Source organism: Biomphalaria glabrata, chromosome 6 (assembly GCF_947242115.1).
Source record: "Biomphalaria glabrata chromosome 6, xgBioGlab47.1, whole genome shotgun sequence".
Lineage (NCBI taxonomy): Eukaryota > Metazoa > Mollusca > Gastropoda > Planorbidae > Biomphalaria > Biomphalaria glabrata.
This window is the reverse complement of record NC_074716.1, coordinates 47,137,794-47,157,572: the sequence shown is the minus strand read 5'-3', so window position 1 is coordinate 47,157,572 and position 19,779 is coordinate 47,137,794. Positions and strand designations below refer to the sequence as shown.

At 35.7% G+C, this 19,779-nt stretch overlaps 1 protein-coding gene across 1 annotated transcript; it reads right to left on the bottom strand.

The window, feature by feature from the left end:
* Positions 1 to 2,853: 2,853 nt before the first annotated feature.
* Positions 2,854 to 8,587, bottom strand: LOC106077890 (headcase protein homolog). Its single transcript, XM_013238588.2, has one exon. The coding sequence runs from the start codon at positions 8,429 to 8,431 to the stop codon at positions 6,818 to 6,820; it is 1,614 nt and encodes a 537-aa protein (XP_013094042.2). The 5' UTR covers positions 8,432 to 8,587; the 3' UTR covers positions 2,854 to 6,817.
* Between the last annotated feature and the right edge of the window lie 11,192 nt (positions 8,588 to 19,779).

The window sequence follows — 19,779 nt, the reverse complement described above, 5'->3', positions numbered from 1 at the left end:
TAAGACAGGTCGAATGAATTCTTTATCTCAATGCAATGTGTGTTCTAAACAAATGCATTATTATTTCCCTTTACGCGTTAAAAATAGTGGTGTAAAAAAACAACAACGCTGGAACGCAGAGCCTTCCGACAAGTAGGCTACATATATATAAATAGAATTGTCGGATCAGATGATGGGGAGTACTGATGAACTTTAGATGATAATATTGCTCATCTTACCCGCCCCCCCCCCCCCAAAAAAAAAAAAAGCCCTACCAAGGAGAAGGGCCCAGAGTTTACAATACATCTTCCATCTTATCTGAAACATGAACTTACCGAGTAGGTCGATAGCTTACATCTTGACCATGTCGGGTAGACATATTCATCATTTCAATTTTAAATCCACCAGTTGCTAGCAGTATGATGTTCAACGCCTTGATAGTGTTGTACATATAAATCAAATCGATTGTGCGGGAATAATATTATAATAATATAACAAATTTTCAATATAAATCTCAAACATTTTTAGTGTAGGGCGTAAAGAAGTCGTCATTAAAAAGTTCTTTTCAAATTTCAAAGGTAATTTTAAGCTACCACTTCGGTCTAAATTTAAAACTTTAAGGGGAAGCAATCTAGCGATCAATGCAATATTAATAATAATAATAAAAAATTCTAGCAAAAAAATTATTTTCAATAATTGTATTACTATCGATATAGCTTTAAAAAATGGAAGGGTACTTTATTTTAATGCCGGCCTTTTCATTTTTCGACATAAGTAGGCCAATAAAAAATGGTTAAGCCTAATACAAGTGATTTCTGTTTTGACCACCTGCACTATATATTTAGCAGTCCGTATTGCAATTACAGGTGCACCGATATCCTATCAATAGAGTTGTATATTATTATTAGCATTTGAGACTTTGAGAGTGTCATATTCTCGAGAGTTATTGCATCATTCAGGTTATATTACATTGGCGCAAGCCTAAAATATTCTAGTCTTCATTGTCATAAAATGCAGTAGTAGTAGTGCCGTGTTAAGGACTTAAAAGCCCCTAAGGTATTTGTGATATGGAGCCCTTTATAAGTCTATATTATATGCCCGTGCTAAATATTTGTTGTGTATTATTTGACAGCCTCAGTCCTAACGATTGATAACCTATGTGCAGGCATTGTTAGATATAGAGCAGGCCTTCTTGTGAAATCAATTTCACTTCCCTTGTTTTATATATTTCGTTGGCGCATTTCATTAACGATATATATATTTTTTTTAAAGTGGAGCTCCTCCCCCTCCCCCCGGTTGGATAGCACCAATCGTACCTAGAATGATAGGGTATGCAGACATCGCACCCTTTCAAAGTTAGATCGAGACCAATCGTCATAGAAGGCCTGAACACTGACCTGCAACGTCACAGACTGTGGGCAGTGGAGACCAATGGCTCGTTATCATGTCACAGGTCTGTACGACGTGGCAACGAGCTATTGGTCTCCACTGCCCAAAGGTTGCGACGTCTCAGTGAGTGTTCAGGCCTAATATAACGAATGGTCTCGGTTAGATTCACACTTTAACCTACAAAACAGAGTGTAAGTAGGTCACGTCTGTTTTTGTGTCTGGAGTTGTTGTTTTTTAAAAAATCATATTGTTTCTACAAGCCCCAACATGCTTGCACTAGAACTAAATTGTAACAATTTTGAAGATTGCACAAATGTGCACATCCTTGGCTTGCTAACAGACCTCTTGACTGGATAGCACTATTCTAGCGTTTTAAAATTCCATTTGTACACCATCATTCTTGTGTCTCAGTGTTATGAGGTGTGTGTTTCGAAGGTGATTATGAAGAAAAGGATTATTTATTGGAGAGAGAGAGAGGGAGAGAAAGCGAGAATTGATTTAACTCCAGGATGTAAAGACGTGTTTTTATTGCGAGCTATAATTAAAATATCAGTTTATTTCATTTGTCTATATTGTAATAAAAGTTTTATTTAATTTTGTTTACAAATAAGTTATTCAATTTTTCTAAGTTAAAATATAATACAGCGGTTTAGTTGTTTACCAGCACTTTGGTTCTACAAGTCAACGACCCGCCAACAATAATAGCACTAAGCTTCAAACAATTACTTTAATCTATATAGATCTATTGATGTAAATATGACATCAATTTAAGACTGTGTAGATTTAAATTTACTTTATAAACCCACTTTTAAAAATTAATATGAATGTACAAAATAGATGCATAAATTTAAAATCAAGATTTGATGCCATATAATGGTGTGTTCCAACAAGACTTTATAAAAGCACTGTCTCAATAATTATCACTTTTCATTTTTTAAAAATATGGCCACGTAAGTCTTGGCAAGGGACCAGAACTCTCCCAACACTAACTTAGAATATTGATTTGTAATGTTAAAAAGATCCGATGGGTTTTTATAAAAAGAAAAAAAAATGTGTAAAGCACTCTTTCCTAACTAGAGACAAACAAACCTACCAAACCAAGACATTAGATCAATGTTATAATCAACACTTGTCACAAGGCCCCAAAAGATTGCGAGTCTTATTTAGGGAAATGAATTAAAATTTATAACAATTCAAATTTGAAAGAATAATAATTCTGTCAAATCTAGTAATTGTTCTCTAAGAAAATATATTCTAACCATTATTATTAAGAGTGAGATAATTATATTCTCAATATTAATTTTACACAATTGTCCTAATGAATCATGAATTTAAACATTTGGGCTAGCCTAGGTAACTCAGAATTTAATAACACCAAAATAGGACTACATGGTCTGAACGGGGATTTGGCCTACTGCTACTTAAAAAGGTGATTGAGAATTACTGTTGTAGCATACCTATAAAAACCAAAACAAGACAAGTATATTCATTAATCAAAAACCTTTTATTTACATGGAAATCACATGGTATATGATGGAATATACTTTTTTTTTTCTTTTTTTAAATTTTATTTTGATATGACATTACATATAATATATGGCAGTAAACAGAGGCTACTTAGGAGTGCATTAAACATGTATTGACAACCAATAAGCCACAATTAAAACAATAAGAAAAGTAGAAAGGAAACTAATGAACTTAAGAACAAAAATTCAATCAACACCAAATATTTCCCTTTCTAATTGCAGTCTAACTACATTATTTCTTCTTGTGTTTAATGACCTAATACAATTAGGTACCATTTCCTCATACATTGTTTTTTCAAGGGACACTGCACTACATATTAATATTATACAGGTATGAAAATATTTGAATATATATAACTAAGTCCTTAGAAATCAACAATTAAAAAAGCAAACAAACAGTTTCTTTTTGTAAACATTCAAATAAAACAAGTCATTTTGTGACCAAAGGAATTTAAATGTGTACCATCTTCTTTTGCAAAATGTAATTAACAGTTTAAAAGCCAAATAGAACTAAATAAAAAATCTCATGCCATGTGCAGGGAATAGGCTCCAAACACATTTAATAGTGTTCTGGACAATGCACAAGCGAAAATTTGATAAAACAAAATCTTACTCTTTATGTAAGAAATAAAAAAAAAAAAAAAAACACCCACTGGGTCCAAAATAAAAAAAAAAAAAAAGATAAAAAAGAAAAATTTACTTCAAAGAAATTTACTAAAAAAACATAAAAAAAAAAAAAAGAAAAATTTACTTCAAAGAAATTTACTAAAAAAACATAAGAAAAAAGAAACATTTACTTCAACAGATTTACTATCTTGAAGATAGATAATGAGAAGGAAAAAAAAAGTCTACATTGAAGACAATACTGATTCACAACATTGAGTCATACTCATGGCATCATTACTGAAAGCAGTCATGTATTATAGATACATATATTGAATAGAGCAATCTCAAGCAGTAAAAAAATACTTTGGTTTGGTTTCATAGTAGTACAAATCATCAGCATATGGTATAGATTTATAGATGGTCATAAACTTTTTGAAATAAAAACAAGAAGTATACTCAAACACAAAAATGTATGTTGCCATTTACCAGTCAACATCTATCTACAATCCTTGTAACAAAACAAGAAACACATTCACAAATAACCTCACAAAGCAAACAAACAAACATAAAAAAAAACAATAACAATAGGCTACATCCTAAATTCTAACATTCAAATGACAATCTTTCCCAATATTTTCAATGCAAGGTGTCTTGATTGAATTTGTATTTGTGGTCAACTGATTTTGCTTAATCACTAAAAAGAATTTTTACAATACAATGCAAATGTTGACTAAAGGAATTCTAATTTTGTTTATGAGCAAAGTTAACACTTGGATAAGAATCAGTGCAACTAATTAATGTAACAAATGTAAGTTACACTGTGTACTCTTGAAAAGAAAAAAAAAGTAATTTAAAACTACTTTATAAGTATAGGTATTGGCTTACCCCCCACCCCCATCTAAAAGTTCGCTCATTTTTAAATACGGTACACATGTATGTGTGTAACTTAGTAATAAAAAATATTTCAGTGAAATAGGGCAAAATTTAGATCTTTATTTTTCTGTGGAAAATAGAAATAACTAAGTGTTAATTTGAGGTAGCTTTGTTGAAAATTATGGGAGCAAAAAAAAAAAATAAAAAAAAAAAAAACCCAACACATTCTAGAAAGACCTTGGTTCAAAATACAAGAAAAATATATAGATTGTAAAGGCATGAAAACAAAAAAAAAAACAACATTTTTACAGGACACAAAAACATGTGACTGGATGAGGCACACATACAACAGTTGACTACAACAAGCAAGAAACCATAGTATTGATTTTAAACCTTCATTCATAAAGTAGTGCTCAATGCCAATATTACATTTATCAAAAGTTCAAAGAGAACTAGGACAACTTTTTTTTAACATGGTCACAATTCAATGAACAAATTCTAACACAAGCTCATTTCTATTTTTAAGATGGTTTCAAAGCAAAATAGTTTATATTTTGTATTAAGATCTCACAAAAGGATTTACAATGAAAAAAAAAAAACTAGCCAAAAATTATTTACACAAGCCAAAAAAAAAAAAAAAAAAAAAAATTCTCCTTAGTGATTGTACAGGGCAATGTGAAAACAAAGGAAGACAAAAACAAAAGAGTCATCTAATGCCTGGGATGGAGGAGAAGAAATATATTTGAATATTTGTGGAAGGAAATGGGGGGGGGGGGGTTACTATTTAATGTCAGAAATAACCAAAGTACTATAAAGTACAAACTGAAAAAGTAGTATTTCAAGTGCAACACATTTTTGGGGTTTAAAGAAATCTGCTCTTAACTAAAACTACAATCTTAACACATGAACAGACAACTATACCACCAGCAACACTAAAGCCTTTTCTAAATGGACAGCAAAACCTTAGGAGTGACAATTCATACCAAGCACTTAATTACATGTGGTCAATATAGATCAACATATGATATTACACCTTGTTCAGGTCTATCTATTGTCTAAAATTGTAGTATGCATACATTGTGTGTTCAGCAAGGACTAGCATATATATGGTTTGTATATATGTATATATATAATGTAAAATAATACTAAGTCATGCATACCATAACACGAGGAAAACAAATGCACAGTCACACTGACCCTTCAACTCGATGGTTAATTAAGAGAAAGCAGGAAATAAAACCTGTTTGGATGAGGAGTGACTGAGCTAAGTTGTTAGAAGTTAGCTGGCGAAATGCCATGGATTCAGCTAAACTCAAATCCCTGCCAATTTGGCTAGCTAAAGCAGTACTAAGCCAGAATAGCTTATACAAAATTCTTTGTATAACTATAAATGCAAAATAAATGTAGATCTATATTATATATAACTTTAGGTTATATCTAAAGAAGTTTAACAATTATAATGATTATGTCTATGATGCGTCCACTACTTCCTCTATCTAGATCTATTATTTAAAATAAAATAAACTAGATATCTAGAAGATTTAAAAATTGATATACACAACTATTACTAGCTCTAGCAGAAAAGTACTTTGCCTACTCAAGAATGCTTCAACTAGTCTATGACCTTGACAAAGCCAAAGAAAGCCAGCCTAGGCCTTATGCTTATTTTTTTTTATTGTTGTTGAATAACAGTAGGATCTTATCTTCAGTGTATCTAAAAGGGAAAAGACACGTTATATAATAAAAGATTACATATGATATAAAGATCAGGTCTAAATGTAGACAAGATTGTTTATTCAGAATTTTACTAACTTTAGCAGACCTAGACACAAGCTTAAAAAAAAAAAACCAAAAAAAAAAACCGCTTTGCGCGGTAAACAGCTCTGACCCTGATAAGGTCAGGCTTAAATGTATGGTGTTTTGTTTGTATCAGAAAAGTAAAATGGCGTTGTGTTCGGATCAGAACTAAAATGTTAATATTTTTCAAAGCACTTAAGTTTTCTAATGCAAAAAAAAAAAGATAGGTGATTTGATATCTTTGCAATGATTAAAGTATAGACCTTACTGGATCTACATATAAAAGAATGAATTCAAAGGACTAGTATTTAGGACAATTTAGCATTAAAAATGATAGCAATCAATATCTATAGGGCTATAGATCTAGTTTCTATATATAAAGGGGGAAAATACATACAACTGAATAATGAATGCAAACTAAACAGAACCAACCAAACCATAAAAAAATGTACTATTCCTCACAATCAACTGAGTACTTACATATTATATGCACTGGCCATAGTCTTTAAGCCAACACAAAGCGTGTAAACAATATTGAAAGAAAAAGCTAAAATGCTTTTTAAAAAAATAATAATAGATGGCTGCTAAATATTGTCAAAATGAATAGCTGAGACTAGGGACATGGTGATTCATGCCTAGCACTGGCCTCATATAGAATCTTTCATAGTGAAAGTATCCGTTAGTGACCTGATGAAATGATAGTCATTGGCCTTACAATAAGGACATATAATCATCCGACTGTATTGGCTGTAGAAATCCAAGCCAACAGAAACATCAATAACAGCACGACGACAATGCTTACAGGTCAACCTCTTCTGGCAGCAGGGCATGGCGGCAAAAATGTCATAGGTGTACATGGTGCCAACAACGAATGAGGTGCCGTCCCAAGGAGTTTTGCAAGAAGAGCACCTTGCTTCGCATGCGCCCTCTAGGCAACCAATACACACTGCATTGAGGAACTGAATTCTTCCTTCCCATATCACTTGCACTACATGCTGATCGTATGCCTGAGGGGATAGAAACAATGTCCCATCCACCAGTGGGAAACGATCGAAGACTGGAAGCTGAGATTTGCAGAGGACACAGCGTAGTGCCGTCATTCTCTTGGTAGTTAAGTTGCTGAGCACAAAATTTCGCGTGTCTTCATCTTCTTGCACATCCTCGATGTGAATGTTGTATGGGTTTCTCTTGCAACGGGGCAAGGCGTTAAATGCAGAGAGGTCCTGTCGTCTCCGGAACATGCTTGTCTGAGTCGGGTCATACGCTTCACCTTTTTTGCCTTTAAAAAACACATTGCCGTTGACAGGAGAGCTGGACAGAGGGGAAATAGAGCCGGCAGAGCTTGGAATACTTCCGCTGCTGCTGGCTTGACTCCCCACGCTACCAGTGCTGCTCACGCTGTTAGTACGCATCCGAAGAGCACTGTTCGGGAGTATTAATGGGTGGCTTGAGAAAGTCATATTGACATGGTGAGCACTATTGTCCAGTATTTCCAAATCATGCCCAGGGGTATTTATACTGTTGTTTCGGCTACGCTCTTTGCCGACATTGCTCGGATTATTGTTTATAGTATTGTCACTGCCCCTGCGCCTTGAATTATCCGTGACCGAATCTCTACGAAGAATTTTGGTGGCGTTGTCCACCGGAAGACTAGGCTGTGGTGCCAAGTGCTGGTGGTTATCCACGGCGTGAGGTTGTTGCATGTGATTATTGTTGTGAGCAGATTTATGGTTAGTACTCACCACTGGCATGGGCTTGTCGTTTTTCTTCTTGTTTTTGCGTACTTTCTTTGCATTTTCATTGTAAGGTGCTGGTATATAATCCAAATCTTTACGTAAATGTCCTCGACCACACTTACAATCGCATGCTTTGTACGCTAGATCATATCCTTTCTTCGTCCACAAATTTTGCAGTCTTTGCTTCTCGCTCCAACTCCGCGCTCGGCCACAGGATCTCAGAAAAGACAGGACGGACTTTTCCCACTCTATAAAACAGTTTTTATGCATCCAGTTTCCTAAGGTACAAGCATCATTATTGCAAACTACCTTAACAGCATCACACGGGTCGGATGGATCTATAGGATCGTCGCAACAGCCAGTTGGAACACAACAGTTTTGCAATCGTACACCGTTTTCATTATCCTGATGATGTTGGTGTTCCATACGAGGATTGTTTACAACAGCAGGCTGGTTTCCAATCTGATTTTGTTGCACTTCGTCTTGGCCATTGCGATGGCCTTTATGGTGTTTTATATTAGGCATTTCAAAACGAGCAGTGCGTAATATAAAATTCACTAAACCTGAATATGTTTTTAGAAATTCACAGTACTGCACAAGTATTTGATTCGCACTCTTTTATCTCAATGCCGGTCTGTGATGAGAGTAACTTCGATTAGAGTAGAGAGGTGTGTCGTCGCAGGCAAATTGTAAGCGAGGCTATGATTGGCTGTTCGTCCCGAGGCTGCCGGCAGTGAGCCTATTGCATTGGCGAAAATCACCATGACCTTGTAAACTCATTCTGGTTTATGTTGATGAGGTGTTTACATCCCTTCTGTTTATAGGTCGAGGTCTTTCGTTCTACCAGCCGGCCGGTTAAACTTGTGATACAAAAATATAATTTGTATAACAATCAAGATATAACAATATTAGACTGCATCGAAATTAAACAAGCTTATGAAAAAGAAACTAATTATTATTTAAAAAATTAATTCTATAAAACCAGTAAGAGTGCATTTGTATCAAATGTAAATGTATACGCGCTAGCGGCAGTGTCAAGGACAAAGCGTAAACAAACACGTAACTTTATGCCATGATAACACTGCAGGTCTATTTTTAAAATACTAGTTGCATTGTGGACAATTTTTTAAACCTAGTTATGGATCGTTCTGTTGTTCATATGGTCGTAGTGTCTTTGAAGCTTTGCATTAACATAATCCAATTCTTTAAACAATTTCTGTTACACTTGCAAAAAATAATGTAAAACAGGGTAAGGGGTCTACAGTGATATGATAGTGGCACACTGCTTGGTACGCCTATATGCTTTATTTTTTAATGCCATAAGCCGTAGATAGAGTACAAAAAAATAGCAATCTAAAATGGCATAAAATCTTGAGGGTGACCATACAGAATAAATAACAGGAGAGGTTTTATTCAGCTGTTGCAAAAAAAAAAAAGGGGGGGGGTTAGAGTGTGTGTGTGTATGTGGAATATAACAGACTCATTATTTTATTCGGGAGGGGGGGGGGAAACTAAGACCAACATGAGTCTTGTGTTGTGGACTAAAGTACCATGCATAGCCGACAATTTACACCAATGGTTCTAAAAGTAATTTGAGTAGTGATCCCTATTTCATAAAATGATTATCCCTGGGTGGCCGCTTGGTCATGTGGTATGCTCTCTGGACTGGCGTTCCCGGTAAATTAAGGGGCCCTGCCCGCTGCCACCCCCCCGTCGTTCTGCGGGACTTTTGGGTTAGAATGGACTTAGCTTCAAGTCCGAGGGACCGTCCGAAACATAACAAAGATTTGACCTCAACTCAAGTAGATTAAACGTAGGCTAAGAAAACAAGATTTTATAAGTCTTACGACTCGACCACATGCCAGCCAAAGTCTTTCCCCCCCCCCCTCTCCCCGTACCCTTTTACAATCAAGTTTCCCAACAGTTGCGTGTGCCAGGTTTTAGCCATAGTCAGAAACCAGGTGGTAGGCTTTTGGGTCACTTGGGTAGAACGAGTTCTCAGAAATGCAAATTGACATCGGCGGCGCACTGGAATGTAAGGAGTAGGGTAGCCTAGGTAACAATTATTCTAGGGTACAATAAACGTCTTCCGAAAAAATGGAGGGTCAGAATGTATAAAGATTAATTACGTACACGCACGCACACACACACACACACACACACACACATATATATATATTTATTTATATATATTTATTTATATATATTTATTTATTTAATATGATAGAATAAGGCTGAGAGGCTAGTTTGAGATTGAGAAGCTAAATTTAGAAAGGCTGCGAGGCGGTGTGAGGCTAGACTGAGGGACTCGATTATAGAGAAGGAATCGAGAACACTGTTATATTGAGGCTGCTAAGCTTAATTTATTGAAACCGAGAGGCTTGAATTAGGGTTATTAGACATCAAAGTTTGAACACCGGGACTGCCTTACATGCGCATTCTACATAACATATAAATCTGGAATCTAGATAAAATGGAAACAAGACAGAGGAAAGTACAAACAGGGCCGGGCTTAGATACTTTGAGGCCCTAGGCGAAGTGAATTTTCTTGGCCCCGAATGAAATAGAAAAATTAACAGCGAAAAAAATAAATTACGAAATTTGTTTAAGACCTAGTCTAACTCCAACATAACGCTGGACACAAGTTTCGCTATTTCTTCTCTAAAAAAAGTAATGTCACATCCTTTTGCGAGGCCCTATATCAATCGTGGGCCCTTGGCGGCTGCCTAGTTTGCCTATGCTTAAGGCCTGCTCCTTGTAGAGTTATAGTTAGGTCAACTCAACTATGTTTAGTTGCGTTTACCGATTGCTAGATTCACGCTAGTGAAAATATGTCTATGTATATTAAAGAGTTCTAAGAGTCTTCCATCTTAAAATAGATTCTTATTGTGCCTGTTGGCCACAAAGCATCGGCATTGGCCCCGCCCAAAACTAATGGCCTTAGTACATAAGTTAACTATGAGACTAATCAATAATTCCACTGAAAATGAATTTATATTTATAAAAATAAAAGTGTGAAAGAATTAGAGTAACAAAATATAAATGAAAAATTCGTTTTTTAAATATTGTTTTTTGGCTTTTTTTTTTTTTGACAGTGGATTTCCAATGACCCGAAAATGACCCCGTGCGACGCACGCGAATGTTTGTGTATAAGGGGTGATGGGAAGCGAAACTCTCAAAACCAAAACAAGCCTGAAAATTTTCCTGGCACGTGCTCGCACAAGCTATGACAAAGACAACATATCGCGTGCTGTTCTTCGCGGTAAAAGATTTCCATAATTAGATCTAGTTTGTGTCCTACTTCTGTTTTATTTTGGAAAAAAAAAAGAAACTGCGTTTTTTTTTTAAACATTTATAAATTAAAAAAAAATAAATTTAAATCTATATTGGCATATTACGTTAGTGATATTTTTTTTTGTTAAGTCAATTGTGATTGGTCATTTAAAAATGCACCGTATAAAATTAGATCTTAGTATTTCTACTAAGCGTTTGATAAGTCTTATTAAAAAAATTAGATACATTCCAAATGTCAATGAACAATGAGAAATATGAGAGAAAGATAAAAACTGAAAATAAATAAATAACTGAAAAATGGAGAATTTAAATATAACCTTTAATATTATATATACAGGGCCTATAACAAAACAAGAAGGTTGATTTGTATTTGAGGTCCTGAGAATAAGTCCCGGCAATTCAAGTAACTGAAATCGATTTATATCTGTATTGTAAGAGGACTACTTGGAATTGAAATCGGTTCCATAAACATTTGAAATGTAAAGTGCTTGTTTATGTAGTCTACATTTTGTGTTTGAAAGAGATCGGAAAGTGTAGCAGTGAAAGGCCAAGGCCTACGTGTCAGGATACAGCCCGCATGTTACACCATAACTAGTTTTCAGGGTTAAAGGTTAATCCACCTGTTCTTTAACACTAAATATATAAGCCTATTGAGGATTTTTCATGATTAATCTACAGTAATTTACTTATATTTTGATTTTTAAGAGCTGGTCTGCATTCTTTAAGCAATATAATATTGCCTATATATATATATATATATATATATATATATAGGCAATGTCTTCGATTACGAAGATTAAGGATGAGTGCTGTTTTTCACATGACCACGGAAGCCCAGTTGCAACCTGCATTTTTTCCAACATCTAATGCAGTCAAAGCCATTGTGAACGGGAGGCTGCTTAAGTTGTCTATTCGTCGTCTGCGCCTATCTTCGGCGGTATCTGAAAATTTAGGCACCGGATATTTAGGCACTGGATATTTAGGCACCCGGATATTTAGGCACTTTTTGACAAGGCGGAAAATTAGGCACTCTTTAATTAGCGTCCTTAATTTTGAAAATAATTTTTTTTTAAAATGTTAACGTATATTTTATCCTAAGGCTACGGGCTATCGGTGACGTTATAATAAATATAAATTTCCTAAATTCATCTTCGGCATGGGGACTTCTAAGAGTTACTAAATGTGTGTTTCCTGATAATGTTGTACTTACTGGTATACAGGAAAGCAGCTGGCAGCAGATGACCTTTGAAAAATACAGCTAGAGAACAGGGAATACAAACATGTTAATGCATTTCTGTACTTACTTAGCATTGTCCCATAGAAGATCTCGTCCATCACATTTAACGACCGCATCACAAACGAAGAGATTTAGAGACAGGGCTACTAGAGCGATTGAACCCCAACCACGATAACCTGCTAACTATTGTAAAAACAAACAAAACAACAACAACGATGAAAAAAAAAAAAACTCTGTCCATATTACAAGGTCTTCGGGGGCTTGCAAAGACCTTCCTTCAGGGAACAGTACCAGGAAAAAGAAGAAGAGGCAGACATAGAAAGCGATGGGAGGACAACATCAAAGAATGGACGGGCCTGCCATTGAAAGAGGTTCTAACCGTGGCAAAAGACAGGAATGGAGAAAGAGGGTTGATAAATCTTGCGTAGTGTCACAAATGATTACCATACCAACGGATAGGTGAGATGTTTGTTATATATTAAATTAAATGTGTATTGCTATGTATATTCTCCGTACAGTGATGTAATTCTATATGGCATTGGAATATGTAATAATTAATTTTCATTGAAAAAGTTGTGATACAGGATACTAAGGATAGCTGTTTAAAATTTGTTTAAAATGTAACACAGTCTCTTGTATTGTAAACACGTACTATATATATATATTGCAGGTAAGTAACAAATGTTGTATTTATATTGTTATCTTTTCTTAAGTAATTATTTGCCCATGGTGGTGTCAGAGCTTATCCTCCCCGATTGCGTCCCTTGTGACTTGGAAGAGAAACGGATTCCTTCCATTCATTATCCGGCTATCCGGTATTAGTATTTCTTTTCCTTCTTGGGTCACGGTGACACGGGACGAATCAGCAGACCGTGGTGACTAAGAGGAAGCAGAACCGGCATCGTGACCTGGGTCACGTGAAAGCCAGGCCCCGTGAGTCAAACGGGCAGATGTGCAAAGCAGGACCTAGTAGAAGAAAACTAAAAAAAAAAAAAGAAAAAAATGGATGGACAATGACGCCCAGTTGGTTAAATGATGTGTGATTTGTCAAGGTCACTTTCGGAGATGGTTAAGAGAAATTCTGAGTTTGGCTTTTTATTATTCTTATACAGAGATTCCGTATTTCACTTTAAATAATGAGCAAAGAATGCTATATAAACCAGAAGTTACGCTAAATCTCATAAAGGTTAAAATGTTTATATATTCACATGATTAGAAACCTTTTTTGAGTTTGTATGTTTGAGTTGTAATAATTAATGTACTACTATAGTATTTACAGGTCCACACTATAGAAAGTCAATCCATGGAAGAAAACAAACTCATTGAATTCTTACCCATCCTCTTATGTGATATTTGTAATAAAAATGAAGTGTGCCCTCCATGTCTGTTTCGTTATTAGTCAGCCGGATGATATATACAGTAAAGTATACTATAATTGTAATACCATAACTGTGGAACGTACATTCCTATATACATACTGTCTTTAAAAACATGACGCAAAAGACATACACATAGTTTGTAAAATTGTCAAAAGGGCAATAATAATGTTCAAAAGACACTATTAAAGTGAACTGTAATTCTTTATTCCATAAAACAAATCTATGATGTCATTTGTTTATATTGCATTGACATTCTAGAACGGTGGTAACATTATTAGCTTTAATATTATTATTATTCTAGCACCGTCTAGTGTTAACAAATGTGCTACACAGTAAAACCTCATTTATTTGATGTTATTTTCAACAATTTTTTTTTCGATCATAAAACTAGTACTGTATAAATGTTTACCATTAGATCTGAGTTCAAAGACGAGATACTTATTTGCATAGAAGTTCCACTGTTTTAATTATTTTTTAAAATCATGATTGATCGTTTGAAAGGGAGCACGAAGCTTGAGGTGATGTCCAAGGGGGGAGTTGGGGCGGCGCTATCTTGATAGCCCAGGGGCGGCAGATTCTCAAATCCGCCTCTGAGAAGAGTCTGAGCTGTTTAGAAGTAAAGAGCCGCTCTTCGTTCTAGATGAGAACTGGATTAGGGATAAGGAGCGATACTGGAATGGATGTTGTTGGTCTGTAGTACGGTTTGGTAGGAAAGGACTGTTGAAACTAATGAGCGGCAGCAGAAGTCACTGTTTGTGTTTTGGCATTGTTAATACGCATTCGTGATCTCCTTAAGTTTTTAGGTCACTTTTTTTTTTTATCCTAGCCGGCATGCTTTACACTCCCCATAGGCTGTCCAGTAGGAACAAAATCTGTCCAATTAATAGTCATTAAAAAAAAAACACTATAAAAAACTATAACGATACAAATATACGAAAATAATAACGCACATTACCCCCCCCCGCCCCCTCTCCCGAATGACTTCCGATTTCGATTCTTAAGGTGTCAAATAATACATCTTCCGAATCAGAGAGGGGTGGCTGAGCGGTAAAGCGATTGGCTTTCGAACCGGGGGACCCGGGTACGAATCCTGGCGAAAACTAGTATTTTTAAATTTCTTCCTCTTTGGACGCCTCTAAGTCCACCCAGCTGACATTAGTTGGGGAAAAGTAAAAGGTGGTTGGTCGTTCTGCCGGCCACAGGCCACCCTATTTAGCCGTAGGCCACAGAAACAGGTGACCTTTACATCATCTGCCCTATAGATCACAAGGTCTGAAAGGGGAACTTTATCGAATCGGAGGGGTTCCGGATAGGAATCTCTAATAGGTACCTGACTGTTATTACCGGTCGTTGACTTGTAGCACCAAACTGCTGGTAGACAACTAAACCGTTGTAACGTATCGCCACTGGGAGGGGGGGATGAAAGAGATGATTCTAGAAAAAAGGAAAATGATTCAAAGAGAGTCATAGAAAAACAAATCTTGTACCAGGACGCAATAACATACAGGCAAGTTGAGCTTGTTTCCCCTTTCACTTCTGTAATCAAGAAATCCACAAGATGGCGTTCTTGATAGTTTTTACTCTAAACATTTAAACTAATCATCATCATAAATAGTTTGAAATTTTTTAAAAAATTTAAAAAAAGGGGCGAATTTAAAAAGTTATTAGTATAGTGTGCGTATTTTTTTTTTTGTTTTAATTTATTTCTGGGTTGTTGTTGTTTTTATCTAAGTGCGTGTGTTTGTGTGTGGCTGTATAAAAACGTTTCCGATTGGTCGATTCTCCAGCCAATGAAACCAGATTTATTTCGGCCGCGGGTAAGCACGAGCCTTGATGGCGGCGATTTTCAAACATGCTTTATGATTTTCTGACTCACAAGAATGTGAAGGTCACTCATTAATAATCGACCATCCTTCACCGCCTTTTTGTCTTTCTTTCGCAGACACTAACATGACCTTGAGGTTTAGAATCTCGCATTTAGCATTATTATGACATTTCTTTCATGGGTAAAAAGAAAAAGAAAAAAAAAAAAAAAGGAATGGTGCAAAAAGAGAGAGAGAGAGAGAGAAATTAAGAGAAGAAAAAAAGTAGGAGAGAAAAAGATTGAGAAAGAGAGAAAGAAGAGAAAGTAAGTAAGAAAAAATGGAGGGAATTATGAGGTTAAGTAGAGAGAGAGAGAGGAGGGAGGGAGATAGAGAGAAAGAGAAAGACAAGAGTAATTACAGATCTAGAACGCCTCAATTAATGCCGTTTCTCTCAGTACTGCAAGATTTATTTCTCTTTTTCAATATTATACGAAATGAATAAATTAACACAAATTAATTTTTTTTTAAATCTGTTATTGAATGTGTGTGTGTGTGTGCGCGTTTAAATGGTGGCGGTGGGAAGAAGGAAGTTATTTGAAGTTTTATTAGAGGAAGTTATTTGAAGTTTGATTCGTTACAATTTATGACTCCTGCAACGGTTAAGTTGTCTCCCCCTGCAGTTGTGAACAATACGAAAGGTTACGTTGTTTGTAATAGAGACAAACATCAACGTGTGATCATTGAAATAAATGTAGTTGGACCACGTGATGGCTTGGCCAAATATGTTGCATCATTCACAACCAATCACCATCACCATAGAAACACACACACACACTCACACACTCTCTCTCTTTCTCTTTCTTTCTCTCTCTCTCTCTCTCTCTCCCTCTGTCTCTCTCTCTTTCTCTCTATCTCCCTTTTTCTCTGTCTTTCTCTCTCTCTCTTGCTCTCTCTCTTTCTTTCTCTCTTTCTCTTTCTCTCTCTCTCTTTCTCTCTCTCTCTCTCTCTCTCTCTTTCTCTCTCTTTCTCTCTCCATGATATTTTACATTGTAGATCATTTTATTGTTTATTCAATAAATGATACATTTGGAGTGTTCCTTTGGTTTTGTCTACTAATTGTGTACTTCCAACTGCGGAGTAAAGAGAGTCCTTAAGTGAATCTTATCACACTACCGGCTTGTTGTTATGGGATGTTAATTCAAATGAGTCTATATTTGTTTCTAACTTCATTGCTTACATTAACTTACTTAATAAACTTCTTAGGAGCAATATACAGGGAAATGAAGAAGAGACCGACAGAGAAACCGATGTGAATACACAGGGGCGTAGCTACGAATTTTCCATCGTTTGGGGGCCCGGGGGGCTTGACCTCTTAGGGGGACCTGCATTTTGCGTAATGTGTTAATTTTAACAAGTGGGGGCCAGGGGGGATCGTTAAATTCTCCCCCCTCCTCCCCCACCCTAGCTACGCCACTGTGAATACATGATAAAAGAAAGAGAAAGATTGAAAGAGATTCTATCCAAGGCAAAAGACAAAAAGGAATGGAGAAAGATGGTCAACAGATTCTGTAAGGTGCCCCAACGGTTCATAAACTAAGGGATGGGCAAAGGTGAAGAGCTAATATGTAATCAGCACTTTTTTTTTTAAAGATTAACAGTGATTTCCTAGCTTCATTCGATTTCGTGACCAATTATCGATTAGTTTACCGGATTTCAGAGGGAAACTATCCCAGATAAAAAAAAAAAGCAAAAGGAAAAAAAAAATGAAAACACCATTTTGACTTTTTCTTTAAAATGAAACTCTTGACATCTTGTGGATTGCGTTTGCCATCACAGCTCTAAGTGATCAAGGTCATTCCGTATGGGTCTTACGCAATGCACAAAAAGGCGCAGGTCAGAACGACCTGACCCAATTTCCGTTAGCTCACTTCCGACATCGTGGGTCACTAGTTGTCGAAATTTTTCTATAGAAATGTTTGTAAAATAAACAAAAAAAAAAATATTTTTTTTACAAAATACTTAAAACAAAAAATAACAAAGCTTATATTAAGTGTAATTGTATCAATTAGTTTTCGGATCAGTCGTGTAATTATATGTGCTATTGACCAAGACATAATAAATCTGTGCGATTAGAAATATTGTTGTTTTTGTTTAGCGTCTAGCTCTATCAATGCGCTATGATCCTATCACTTGTCTGGAGTAGTTGTGAAAGGGGGAGGGAAGAAGGAGGTATCTTGGTGAAGGTTTACATGATCGTTTTTGTTTTAAATACATAAAGCAAATAAAAATGTGGCCATGACCAGGAAGCGCATCCGTCTGATTTTGGTGTTTTTGGGGCCTCTTTATGTTCCAGGTGTAAAGAACTCTAGTTTACGTCGCCAGGTGCTTCTAGGAGGCCATCGCTTTTCTTTTAGTGGGTTCCACTTCTTAAATGCTTTGTGATGCTAGTTGTGGATTTACGCAAGGTGTGCCCAATCCAGTTCCATCGTCTCATCCTGATTGGTTATTCCACAAGAGTTTGGCTGGTTCTTTGCAGATAGTTATTGTTGCTGATGGTATGTGGCTAGCGAGGTGAAAGATTTATCGTAGGCAGCTGTTAATGAAAGTTTGCATTTTTTACAATACATCTATTCAAGTCCTCCTTCGTGGGCGGACAGCTGATCTCAAAAATGGCTCTAACGATTTTCCTACAAATTGCTGAGAAAAGAATTACTAATTCGTTGGCTACATGGGGAAAACTCTGGTCTGACCGTTATAAGTTTTCAAAGTAAAAAAAAAAATGTAAATTTGGCTAGAGACTAAATCTAGGTCTAGATCCTACATCGGTTTTGAAAGGACTATCGCGAATTTCCGAATGCAAGGCTTTATTGATTCAAGAGTAGAATAAATTAATGTTCTGGAAAATTTTGCACATAGTCTTCTAAGTCTAGATCTAAATGCTTATCATTGGAATATTAAAAGGTGTACTAGATCTATACATTCGCTTAACCAGGATTCTTTCTCGGGGAGAAGGGGAAAGTGGGCGGGGTAAAAAAATGTTTTTAAATCTAACATTCATTCATTTTTATGAGAAAAACAATCGCTCAATAAGTTGCATAAAAGTCTTTTTATAGAAGTATTTTTTTCATGTTTTTCTTGGGTTTTAGTTTTAGTTCTGTTCCAGGTCTCGGTTCCATCTAAGGAAATAGCTTAACATTACAGTTAAGGAGACTGCACAATGCTAATATTTCCATGTGTAGTTAGCTTGTCTTGGATTGAGGTCGACATTTGTATGTGCAGTTTGGCTAGGTTGGAACTTCTATTTTAACGCAATTAGATTTGGGTAAAAGGCTATCGCCAAAGCGATATTAATTTTGGCTTGGGTTGGTCTATACCAGTATAGAGAGATCGTGGTAAGTTGTTTGAAGAATATTGATTTCTTGCACAACTGGGTAACTTGTTGTACGTTGTTTGACAGTAACTGAACATAAAGTTCGAAGCCTTGCCAGCGTTCCATCTCATCCTGCCCTACCGTCATGATAAAAAAGTGTATTGAACATTTACACACAAAAAAAAAAATAAATAAAAAAAAGTATTGAACATTTAAAAAAGGGACAATGTTGTGGATCAATAAGTTTCAACGTTTTCTATTTCTGTGACCCATTTCCCGCCACTCTTTTCTTTGCCCCATCGATACTCCCGATCAGACTCATGTTGACATCTTGCTTCTGGTTTATTGTTTGTACCGTTCTCTCCCCTTTGTCTCACGGACATTTCTGTAGATTTTATTGTGTTTGTAATTGACGAAGTGTTGAATGCATATACACTGTATCTCAAGTGTTGCTATATATAACATGTCATTTTATTGATTGAGTAAAGTTGTATACACACTATACCAGGGGTGGGCAACCTTTATCTATCGAGGGCCGCATTAAAAGATTTTTAGGAATGGGGGGTCGCATACATTTATAATATGTATATACATGCATACTGTATTAAGCATTTACATCTTTTTTTTAACAATACCAATTGAAAAATTACAACAAGATTTAGCCATTTCTGAAACTAATTTTACGTATTTTTTTATTATTATTTTGTTATTGCCTTTTTACATCACAACAATTCATCACAACGATTCTGTTGTGCTGTTGTACTTAAAATATTTAATTTTACACCCGT